This window comes from Rhamphochromis longiceps, linkage group LG13 (assembly GCF_057381845.1).
Source record: "Rhamphochromis longiceps isolate RC_006_pf linkage group LG13, R_longiceps_female_GT1.1, whole genome shotgun sequence".
NCBI lineage: Eukaryota > Metazoa > Chordata > Actinopteri > Cichliformes > Cichlidae > Rhamphochromis > Rhamphochromis longiceps.
Window position 1 is genome coordinate 2,447,877 of NC_140569.1, and position 12,399 is coordinate 2,460,275.

Genomic DNA, 12,399 nt, shown 5'->3' on the forward strand with positions numbered 1-12,399 from the left:
GCTACAAAAGGATGTGCACTCACAGAAGAGGACACACAAAATGAACTCAAAAGATGAAATGATAATTTAAGGATGCAAAATATGAAATGCTAAAAGAGATGTACAATAATCACTCGTGCAAATTGAAGCCCAGGGGATGCAAAATGTCTGAAAAGGGATGCAAACAGAGTGCAGCAAGCAACAAAAAGCACCAACACAGAAATGGAAAACAACCATACGCACAAAAAGACACAAAGAGGATGTAAAACAGAAAAACAAAGAAAATGAAATCAACTGTGAGGAGGCCAAAAGAATCAGAGAAAGTGCAAAATAAAGGATACAAATAATAAATAACAATAATAATAACTTCATTTATAAAGCGTACAGCTATTTGAAACTAAAAAGATAAATAAATAAAAGCAATACAAGTAAAAAACAGTAAGAATTTAAAAACTAGAAGGCATAGAATTGAATCCCTACACACAAACACACACATGCAAGGACACACAAAGGTGACACAAATGGTTATTTGAGGATGGAAGATGATCAAAAAGAGACAGAAAGAAGCAACAAACATTCAGACTGAAGGATGAAGCAAAACCACTGTGAGGACGACGGGAAGGAGTGGCCGTCACAGATCCACTCAGCCCACAGCTGTGGGACAAAATGTTACACAGGCATGCAAAAAAAATCTGACGCAAACAGATAAAAGTTAACTTTATGAATCGATGTGAGAAATAATCAGCTGCAGTTTATCTCTGCAGCGAGGCGGCGAGCAGCTGCTGACAGGCAGCGGGCTGTTTTTAGCCTCTGAAGGACACACACCCACGCACGGACACACACACACGCCGACACACACACACACGTCTTATCTCTGCTTTCTCAGCTCATCTACTGTTACTGTCGCTGCTGTCAGAGAAAGTCCAGAGCCTCAGTTCTAACTCTTTCTTGTCCAGAGAGGAGACGAGCGACCATAAAGAGAAGGAGACCCGCCTCCTCTGATGTCATCTCACTTCGGACACCCCTAACGTGTATCTGTGTGTGTGTCCGTGCGTGTGTGTGTGTATGTAGGTCAGCTCCCAGTGAAACTAGGCCACTCTGCCGCCTGGACAGGCCTCACATTGTTGCAGCTCGGCCGTGACGAGAAAAGCTGAAAGCAGCAAACAAACGTTTGGATGAGAGAGGCCGACAGCTCCTACAGCCAGATCATCAGGGTGATGTCGCAGTGAAATATGTAGAAAAAGCTCCTTCAGGCACTGCTGGGACTTGAACCCAGCAGGTCAGAGCACCTGTTTACATGCAGGTGCTCTGACCTGCGGACCTACAGCACCTCCTCCTTCCTGCTTTTGCTGAAGATTTCCTTCCGTTCCTTCTTACAGCTGCTTCCCTCAGGTCTCTGTAGAGCACATCATCTCCTAACCCAGCATCCTCCTCCATCACTACATCCATTAACCTCCTCCAGGTTCATGGATGTTCATCTCTAATTTTCTTAAGCTCAATGAGGATAAAACTGAAATCCTTTTTATTGGCACTAAATCCAACCTAGTGAAGGCAAACCATTTCTCACTAACTCCACAGTTTTCCCCTCACCTCAGAGCCTTGATGTCATCACAGTTCACTCTCCCATCAGTAATCTCAGCTGTTCTGCCTGTTTCCATCTACGCAACATTAACACATCCTTGTCTTTCCACCCAGTCTGCGTCCATTCTTGTCCACGGTCTCGTTACCTCCCGCCTTGACTGTTGTAATTCTCTCTTGCATGGTCTCCCCCAAAAATCCCTCCATCAGCTTCAACTGGTTCAAAACTCTGCTGGCCCCATTATTACCAGAACCCCTCCTACCAGCACAGACCACCCGAAAGCTCTGCTCCCAGGCTGTGGAACTTTCCACCCCCACATGTAAGAAACACTGGTTCTCTCCCCCAGATTAAATCTCACCTCATGTTGAGAGCAGCCCTTCCATCAGCCTCTTTTATTAAAGTCTGATAATGAAGAGCATCTAAGTATAAATGAATGATTCCAGCTTTGGTGAGAAAACTGAACAGCCATTGATGACCTGTGATGGATGTTGAACCATATGATCACCTAGTTATAATAACATTGTTTAACCTGGTTAAAGAAGCAGCAAATATGTTAGCTTTAGCTTCTCATAGCAGGTGCTGTAGCTTAACAGGTTAATGTGCTTGCCTTGTAAACAGGAGATCCTGGATTCAAATCACAGCCGTGCATCCATGTGGTTCATGCCATTTAACTCCATCTGTGGTTTTCCTTTGACTCAGAGCAGCAAACCAGCCAAGTTTGGCATCGTATTCCTGAATCACCGAGGACTAAACAGCTGACAGTCGTCCTGCTGCTTGTGTTTATTGACCCATCTTCCATTTCTCTGTCCCACCTTGATTGTCTGAACCGATTAAATCAGCAGGTTCAGTGAAGTCAGATAAGTTAAAATTTAATTTATATGAAAACACTGCTGGGATTTGAACCCAGGATCTCCTATTTACAAGGCAGATGCTTTGACCGGCTAAGCTACAGCACCTCAGCCAGACCCCCGATTATCCCCTGATTGGGCCGCTGGTCTTTTTAAACAAGGTTCCTCCCTTGAATCAGTCAAGATGGTGTGTGTGTGAAAACACTGAGATTAGACTAGTCTGAGCTTCTGCAGGCTTCTGAGGTTCGGGAGGACAGAGCGAGCCGTAACGATGTCGAGCTTGTCATCTTCCCAGGACTCTGCCGTCCCAGCCCTGCACTGCTCAGAGACAAAGCAGTGAAGCTCGTCTGAGGGTAGATGTGCTCTCAGTAATGGTACACTGCATGGAGAGAAGATAATGATGGTAACCATGTATTTGTGCACCAACCACGCCATCCTTTTGGACAAAGATTGGATCAGAGCTGCAGGATGAAGCAGGGTGCTGGGTCACATCCAACAAGCTGATGGAGGATCCTCCAGCCAACTCTCACACTTCATATTCCTCCATTGATTTTTCCATCCTCCTGCTCTGTATTTGATTAATAAACTCCGGTGATACCACAGCGAGCTCAGTCCCTGTGCTCAGTAACTACTGGAGGCTCTCACCTCATCACCAGTAAGAGGTTTAAAGGGGAGCTGGAACATAAATCCTGCCATGTGGGTATAGCTGCAAGGTTGCAAAATGCCCCTGATCCGCTCCACCCTGATGTTTGACAAACAGGCGTAGCGTCTCGGTGAGACGCCCTGGGTGACGGACCATTTTGGGACCATCTCATATTCTCTCTCTTACTCAAATAATATCATATAGAAATAATTAATAATATCAGTAGCATCATTTCAGCACCATGGACAGCAACAGCAGCCAGAGGTCATCCATGCTGGTCTGGAGAGCCTGAACCGACAGCAGCTGGACTTCTTCTGTCCGTGAGATGTTCACATTTAGAAACTCTTCACTTCTAAAACAGGTGAAAACCCCCCAGAGGGGGCCGTCCCCAGAGGGGGCCGTCCCCCTTGGAGGCGCTCCTGAAGATCGTTGAGCCACTGTTGATGATGTGAGACATCACATGATCAGGGCACCATCGTGAGCTCCTCTTCAACCAGGCATGGAGCACAGACAAGAGGCCCGATTGGACAGTGTTGGATTGTAGTGTTATTTTATGCCATGTTATATCCCTAATTAAAGATTGTGAATTATTATGTAGTTTAGTTTGCATTATTCTCCTGAATTAGAAGAAGCTGATAACTATTGCATTAGTTAAACTGATTTGCATTACATTAAACTGCTGACTTGTTGTGAATGAATGACATTGCTTTATGATGCATTATACTGCTGAGTTATAAGAAATACTGTTCACAGAGAGTTATTGTCTTATTTGTCTGATTAGAAGAGAACAGAATATGCTGGAGTTTTCTGCCCCATCTCAGCAGGAGCAGATAAGCAGGGAGCCAAGGTCGTAGCTTAGACGCCGTGTGAGAGAAAACATGTAAATGTTTAGGCTTTTTATGATAAGGTGGAGGCACCAGACGCTATAAAAGTTTGAGCAATGCTCCACCATTTTGAGATCAGAGGCTGTCTGCATACAGTGTCCATCTCCCACGCGTGTGATCATTAAAATCATCGTTTGACTCAACCCGGCCGGACCAGTGTTGTTATTGTGGTTTTTTTTCTTGTTTCCATCCCCAATTTTGAACTCGTAACAACAGCTTCCACATATCACAGTGTGAGATACAGGAAATGATCACATGCAGGAGGCGCTGTGGCTCAGCTGGTTAAAGCACCTGTCTAGTAAGCAGGAGATCCTGGGTTCAAATCCCAGCAGTGCCTGTTTGGCGTCTCACACAGCAGCTGTGTTTTTGTAGCGTTTCCTTTCAGCAGGAATCCAAAGTCTCACTTTCAAATAAATTATGATTTTACACTTGGTCTCGACTTGCAGGTCAGCATTTTATAAACACGCTCAGAATGCTAGCTTATCGTACACATCTATCAAAAAATGGTAAAAGGCTGTTGTTTTGTAGGAACCTTCCTCTGAATGCGTGCATCCCTGCAGTCACCAGGAGGACCACATACAGCCTCCCGCATGATGTCAATTGTTAGGGTCACATGAAGTCCAATGGATCTTAGGCCTGATTAAAGGGGGAAGTAATAAAGGTGTACTAAAAGGCACTGCTGGGATTTGAACCCAGGATCTCCTGTTTACGAAACAGGCGCTTTGACCAGCTAAGCCACAGAGCCTTGGGACTGAGGTTTGGGGTTTCTCTGTATTATTGCTAACTTACAATCTAAAGCACCTCGAGGTAACTGCTGCTGTGATTTGGAGATAAAAATAAAATTGAATTGAAATGTATTAAAGATCCAGAACCCCAAAGTGTCCAGGAACAGTGTCACTGTTAGCGTCTTCTTCTGTTCCCAGACTGAATTTAAAGTCAAGCCTAAACCGCCCCCACCAAATAAAGCCATGCTGATGCAGCGTTAACAACAGGAGGGCACTTTCTGTTGGTGTGTAGAGCAACCTGAAACTTCTCTGGGATGAAATTTCAACACAAAAATACAAAAATGCGACTTGGTGTCCTCAATGGTGGCTGTCCCACAGTGTGGTTCCAAGCAGATGCCAAAGTGCTCTTACATAAAGAACTGATGACGTCACTGCGGGGCTTCATGTGGATGGTTCAAAATGCCAAATCCTGGTGATGAGGAGTGATTTGCTTCTGTCTTTAAAACCTCACAGCTAACTCATGAGAGCAGGAACGTCTGTTTTTCTGTCTAACATCGAAACGTCTTCCAGCTCTGTGAAAAGCTCCTCTCGTGTTTTCCTCTGAGAAACTGAAGCGTGAAAGTTGAGGCCTCACCGTGCTGACGCGCTGTTTCTGTAACGTGTCCAGATTAGGTTGTGCAGACGTTTTAAAGCTGATTAAATCTTTTCCCATTTCATGGATTGTTTCGTGGAAAACCATTTCAGGATGAACGAGTGCGCGCTGACCTGTGAAAGGTGACTCACACGTGGTCGTCTCTGTGTTTGGACAGATCTCTCCAGGCAGCAAGGCGGCGCAGGGCAACCTGATGCAGGGTGATGTCATCGTCGCCATCGATGGCGTCAGCACCGAGGGGATGACTCACCTGGAGGCCCAGAACAAAATCAAGATGGCAAACTACAACCTGGCACTCACCATGTCCAAGTAAGAACCGACTCCTCCCTGCTCACACTTCCTGTCTGTAACAGCTTCCTGTTTGTCCTCCTGCTGTCTGGAGCTCAGATGTTGATGTGAAAACGTAAACCTTTTAGGCCCCACACAGGTGACAGTTACACCTGCCAGTCTCTGAGGTCACATTGATTGGTAATAACTCGTCTGGGGCGTCAGAAGATCTGAAGGTGTCTGACGGTTTTTATGATTCTGTGTTTTTTGCATTTGTTATTCGCTCTGCAGAAAAACTGGTCAGATATCATAACTAAAAAGTCCTGTTGGGTTTAAAGTGGACAGGTTCTGCTCATCTGCACCTCAATATTTTATCCTCACAATCTCCTGCAACAGCTTTGCATGATTCACAGTTCAAAATAATCCTTCTTTGTGTGATATTAAGCCTCCGTGCACCGCCTCAGCTCATCCTCTGTCTGAAATGTAGTTTGTGAAGTTTCTTTTCTTTCTTTTAGTTCTTCGGTTTTCCGGGTTAGATGTTTTGATCCTGTTGTCCTGTGTGCGATGTTGGATTGAAGCGCACGGCCACTGCCTGGAATGAAGGTTGTGGATTTTGGGATTTCCCTCAGTCTGCTGCATCCTTTGCGCTCGGATCAATTCCTCCTTTCAGCCATTACGTTTACGTCTCTTTGTGCCATGAAGACGTCTGACAGCTGAGAGGGGAAATGAATGTTGGTCCACAAAGTGCTTCCTGCGGTCTCTCATAACCACGGAGCCTCGGGTGATGAAGATAAGACGCTCAGCTCAGGATGAAGAGACGCCGTTTTTCTTTCCTATTGTTGTTTTAAATGTTTTGCTGGTGTGAATTCAAGCTTGTGATGAAGCGGTGGAAACAGGCCAGGAAGTCATTGTTAACCCCCGCTCACCCTCGAGCTGTATTGACCAATGAGGCGGACCGCTCACAATAAACTGACTTCACTCAAGTTTTCATATCGGGGTCATTTTCCTTTTCCCACCAGAACAAAACGACCGTAACAAACCTGTGAAGAGACAGAGGGTGAGATAAAAACCTCAGAAGACCGTACACTGAAGATAACCACAACCTTATCGTCATCATAACATCCTGTTTGATTCTCTTTTATTCTAATGGGACCGAAAACATCATTTTGCTTCTTTTCTCGACCACAGGAGTCGCCCCCTGCTGCTTTCAGATGGCCCCGCCCCTCCCTGAGCCTGGTTATGGTATCTTCTGTTTAGAAGACAGATGCGTTACTAGCTGGGTAACTCCAACAGCACAGACATGGTGCAGAGGTCCAGTTCAAGGACTCCTGTTAGCTAAGGCAAAGCCTAGCAGGCAGCTAGCAGCTAAAGCTGCCAACATGTAGGACAGGGGTGGGGAACTCCAGGCCTCGAGGGCCGGTGTCCTGCAGGTTTTAGATCTCACCCTGGGTCAGCACACCTGAATCACATGACTAGTTCATTACCAGGCCTCTGGAGAACTTCAAGACAGGTTGAGGGGGTCTCACACCAGCCTTCGAGGCCTGGAGTTCCCCACCCCTGATGACTTTTTTTCACCTCCTGGTGTTCCTATAGTGATCCACTGTCAGGTGAAGTCTCTGAATCTTGAATATGAACTGAGAGCTGCTGAACAGGCGACAGTGCTGAGTGGAGTAAAAGAAATTTCCCCTGACGTCGGGTCAGGCTGGAAACAGTGAGGCTGTGGTTGGCCCTGTGGCCTGCAGCAGGAAGCTTCATTACTCTTCAGAGCAGACGTTCTCTTTGTGTTCATTCTCATCGCAGCTCTCAGACCTTGTCTTTCATTTCTTGAGGCGAGCATTTGGAGCCGACTTTTTTTGGTTTTGTGCCCTTACTTTCACCTTTTCTTCCATTTGCTGCAATTTTATCCGACTTAAATTTTGCTGTTTTCTGTCGTCAGTCTGCTTTAACATCTGACCTCCTTTTATTATTTTCTCTGGAGAAATTGAAGCTTTTCCTGCTGCTGATGTTTTTTCTATAATAGCCACAAGTAAAGTGATTTGTAAAAGTCCTGCTTAGACGTTTCATCACACGGTGGTTTCAGTTTGTTTTTGATTATTAAACCTGCTGGATGGACGCTGTCACGCTGCCGCTCTGACAGACTACACTGTTAATCTGTCAGAATGCAGATGATTGATGAAAACCAGACTTTATGGTCGTTTCTACGAGGCACAAATATTCAGAGGAGCGCACGAGAATTAAAACCTTCACGTTTCATTTTCATCTTCTCTCTCTTAGATAAGCTGCCCTCCTTTCATTTCACGATGCGAGCGTAAATGCCTCTCTTTCTTTTCTCCGTGCAGGTCGAAGCGTCCGATTCCGATGGCGGCACCGAGAATGGACGCCACGATTCCCGTCGTCCCTCACCAGCAGGTAAATGAACCCATAATGCATCAAAATCATTATTTTATTCTTCAACAGGATGAATTTACTTCACCTTTGTTTTGTTGGCATATCTGGCAGCGTACAATGATTACAGAGAAGTAACAACACTGTAATGCACGCATACAGGTTTCCTCATAGTGAAGTAACTTATTCATATGCATTGGATCATTTTATTCTGTAGTCACATTTATGTTTTTAATCATTGTCCTGTATTTGTGCAGCACTGGTTATTTTTGTCTACAGTGAAACAACCCCCCCCCACACACACACACACACACACACACACACACCAGTTAAAGGTATTTTGGAGAAATGTATATGGCTGCTGCCCCCTGGTGGCTGCAGGAAAAAAATGCAAGTAAGGCCAAACTTAGCACCTCTAAAATGTTTTGTGCAAAAACAAAAATGCAGGAAAACAGAAACAGGAGCAGTCATGATGAATTTCATTTCCTGTTTAAGTTAAGAGATTTCCAGCAGTGATGATAATTGATCCAACAGATTAACTTAAAATGAAAGGAATGTATTTGGTCAGTTTATTTATTTTCACAATAATTATTTATTTTTTCTTTTTGATGATTTTCTCAGTCACTTTATGCTTTCAGGCTTTTATACTGAAAGGATCCCATGGTTAGAATAACAGCACCTTGATTAAAAAAAATATATCGTCTTTTAAGCGTGTGCTCTGCTCCCTCTCCTTCCTGTCTCCTCCCCTTCCTGACGCCTCCATCGGTGCAGGTAAACGACCGCAGTACCTCCTCCGGGCCTGCAGAGGCAGACTCTCCCGGGGGGCGTGCGGCGGCGGTCAGCCCCGCTCAGAGGAGGCAGTATAACTCCCCCATCGGCCTGTACTCAGAGGAAACTCTTAGGGAGATGGCCGCGATGCAGGCGGGTCGGCCTGCGGGGTAGGTGGAGGCGTTAGAAGCCCGGCGACATGTTTGATGAGAGGTCAAGAAGCAGAAACAGATTCAAAGATGGTTCAAAGAGGAAGAAAAATACGTTTCCTGTTTGGTGCGGTACCAGTAACTGCTGTCTCCGGTGTCTCGGTTCATACAAAATAATTCACGTGGACCCATTCTGCTCATTTCTACATTTATAGTCCTGGATTCTCGTTCAGCAGCTCTGCATGATTCACAGTTTGAAATAATCCTTCTTTATCTGATACTGGGCTTCTGCTCAGCCTATAGGTCAAGCTGTTTTAGCTCCGCCCCCTTCAAGAGGACTTTTTATACTATAGGTTCATGTTAACCTTGCAGTAATCTCAGTAACCTTTGACCTTTGACTCCAAAGAGGAGAAACATGAGTGCATCTGAACCTTCAGTGTCATAAAAGTGAAACCAAATCAGTGATGCTGTCACGTGTCCTAAAAAAAACACGTTAAACTGCAGCTCCACCCATACACACACCACACTTACTCTAAAACTTACTAATGTTCTCAATGCGGACTTGATGTTTTCATACCCTGAAGGAGCTCCACCTCTCAGATTGTACTTGGCAAGTGTTTGCAGACAAGCTGGCGTCTCCCATGCAAACTGCAGGCCACTGCAACAATGTGCATTTGCAAATATGAACAGCTGACCTGGACGCGATGGAGCTCAGATACGTGCTGTGCAGCTAAGTTACAGCTAGCTGGCTAACCTTAGATTGCTGTGTAATGTTGTCTCTATGTAAATCATGAGTTAGGCCACCTCAGCGTTAGCCTTTGACCTTATGTGGAGTTTGTGTTGTGCTGCGATGTCAGTGACTGTTTCCAAGCTGGGAGCAGAAGAGCGTCACGTCACACGTTACTTTACAGAAAAAGGTGCAATGAGCCGACCGATCCAAACACTTCTGCATCAGCTGCAGCTGCAGTGGAGGTGTGTGTTTACAGTCACGAACACGTATACAGTGACACACACACACACACGCGCGCCATTAATAATGTGATTCAGTTACTCCGTCACCGAAGAGCCCAAACACCTGTTAGTTTGTTTGGCTGCTTTTAAAGGTCAGGGGACCCTCTGCACACACACACACACACACACACACACACACACACACACACACACACACACACACACACACACACACACACACATAATAATAATGATCCTGCTGTAATTATCATACCATATGCACATATGTCGCTGACTCTTCTTAGATGAAACTCACAAAGATTATCACCATTTATGTGTTTTTTCCGCACATGTTATATTAATCATGTACAGTAGCTCGTCTCAAAGTTAACGTTGATACGTTCCTGCACTTCCATAAATAGGTTTACACTTAAGTATGCACACCCCTGGTTATTATTTCTACTAATATTACTGATAACAATAATAATAATATCACCACTGCTGTTAATGAGAAGAGGAGCAATAAGAAGAAAAATACATCCTAATCCAAAGAATTAGAATCGTAAATTAAGAAAAGGTAAACAGATAAATAACATTATGCATAATTATGTATCTGTGATGACAAGACAGAATAAGAGAAGACCAAAACAAAGAAACTTTAAAAAATGTCCAGAAGACACGTGACCCCAGCAAAGTCTGCCTCAGGCTCCATCCCCTGAAGCTGGGATCTGTGGGATCTGTGAACAGGCTGTGATTAAATCTTCCTCTTCACTCGCAGAGCGGACGTCACAGCAGCCAACAGAGGATGTGACCTCTGACCTCTGATGGACAGTGAATGATGCTGAATATGTTTTCTAACATCATATTCTCCTCTGTCTTCCCTCCTTTGTCCTTCCACGTGTTCGTCCTCTCTTCTGTCCCTGCTGTTGGTCAAGCAAGGTTTTCCCCCCCGCCGCTCCACCGTTAGTATCCTCTGCAGCTGAATGCATCTTGGATGTGTGTTTGTTTAAGGCATGGCGTGGGGTGATGGCGAGTGCGGTCCTGCAGGTTTACAGACTCTATTTCAAAATTATCCATGCAAACTGAAATTGCGGAACAGCTGGCTGCATGATGCATTTTGCTTTCTGTGGTTTTTTCATTATTTGGTGTTTTTCTGAGGCAACTCTACAGGAAAGTTTTCAGAATAAAAGCCTGCTAGAGCGTGAGAAGCTTCAGCCTTCAGGTTGTTTTTGTGCAGCAGTGAAGTGGACTAAATGTCAGCTGTGTTCCTGCTCTGATACGTTTGTGTTCTGGGATTAAAGGTCATGGTTTGACGCACTGCTTAAATGAGCTGCTGTGACGTTTTGCGGTGGACGCATGCGAATGTTTCAAGCATGAAATTTAAAGCATCGTCAGTCGTTTCTAACCAATGTGCAGAAACCAGTTTGGGTTTTGTTGAAGTGGAAATAAGACTTTTCCTTTTTCTCTGCAGCTGTAAAGACCATCGCTCATGTTGTATTTATTACCCACAAAAAAATGACCTAATTTTATAGGAGTGGTTTCAGCTTGTGTCCAGTGAGTCCTTTGGAAGTCCAATATTTGCAGAAAAAAGGGTTAAATTTAGTATTTTTATCAGCGTTTTGCAGCAACAAGCTTTGAGGTAGATTCATCTAATGGTTCAGCATCTGCACTGTGGCACGAATTTATTAGACGGTCACCAGAGTTCATGTGACAGCTGCTTAATCCACCTGTATGCACGAGCTCTGTTATCAGTTAGATTAACTATATAATTATGTTTGTTATCTGTGGATTTTAAATGTACTCAAAAAACAGAAAAAAATTATAGTTTTCTGCTTAAGATACAAAATTAGTCATTTACTCATTACTATTATTATTATTATTATCATTATTATTATTATGATGATGATTATTAATCATCATCATCATAATAATAATGATAATCTGCATGTCTGAACATGCAGATTATCATTATTATTATTATCATTATTATGATTATGATTATGATTATTATTATGATGATTATGATTATTATTATTAATAATAATAATAATAATCTGCATGTCTGAACATGCAGATTATCATGATTATGATTATGATTATTATGATTATTAATAATAATCATAATAATAATAATCTGCATGTCTGAACATGCAGATTATTATTATCATGATTATGATTATGATTATTATTATGATGATTATGATTATTATTATTATTAATAATAATCATAATAATCTGCATGTCTGAACATGCAGATTATCATGATTATGATTATGATTATGATTATTATGATTATTAATAATAATCATAATAATAATAATCTGCATGTCTGAACATGCAGATTATTATTATCATGATTATGATTATGATTATGATTATTATTATTATTATTATTATTATCATGATTATGATTATGATTATTATGATTATTATTATTATTATTATTATTATTAATAATAATAATAATAATAATAATAATAATAATCTGCATGTCTGAACATGCAGATTGTAAAAACTTGGTTTGAATTTTGGTTTGATTATTATTGAAAGTTGTACCTTCACAAATTTG

The 12,399-nt window shown here is 43.1% G+C and overlaps 1 protein-coding gene and 2 non-coding genes across 6 annotated transcripts in view; 2 read left to right on the top strand and 1 right to left on the bottom strand.

The window, feature by feature from the left end:
- The window catches only part of LOC146655155 (LIM domain-binding protein 3-like), a 30,755-nt gene that overhangs the window by 5,883 nt on the left and 12,473 nt on the right, over positions 1 to 12,399 (top strand). For 2 of the 4 annotated variants that reach the window (XM_085428916.1, XM_085428914.1), the window contains exons 3-5: positions 5,468 to 5,619; positions 7,917 to 7,986; positions 8,734 to 8,900. In XM_085428916.1, coding sequence (XP_085285042.1) covers positions 5,468 to 5,619; positions 7,917 to 7,986; positions 8,734 to 8,900 — 389 coding nt within the window. Of the gene's footprint in view, positions 1 to 5,467; positions 5,620 to 7,916; positions 7,987 to 8,733; positions 8,901 to 10,769; positions 10,793 to 12,399 lie in introns of all 4 variants that reach the window. The other 2 variants (XM_085428913.1, XM_085428915.1) reach the window with 1 other exon arrangement.
- Positions 4,197 to 4,270, top strand: trnat-agu (transfer RNA threonine (anticodon AGU)). Its single transcript has one exon. It is a non-coding gene; the product is annotated as a tRNA-Thr (tRNA).
- trnat-cgu (transfer RNA threonine (anticodon CGU)) lies at positions 4,605 to 4,678 on the bottom strand. Its single transcript has one exon. It is a non-coding gene; the product is annotated as a tRNA-Thr (tRNA).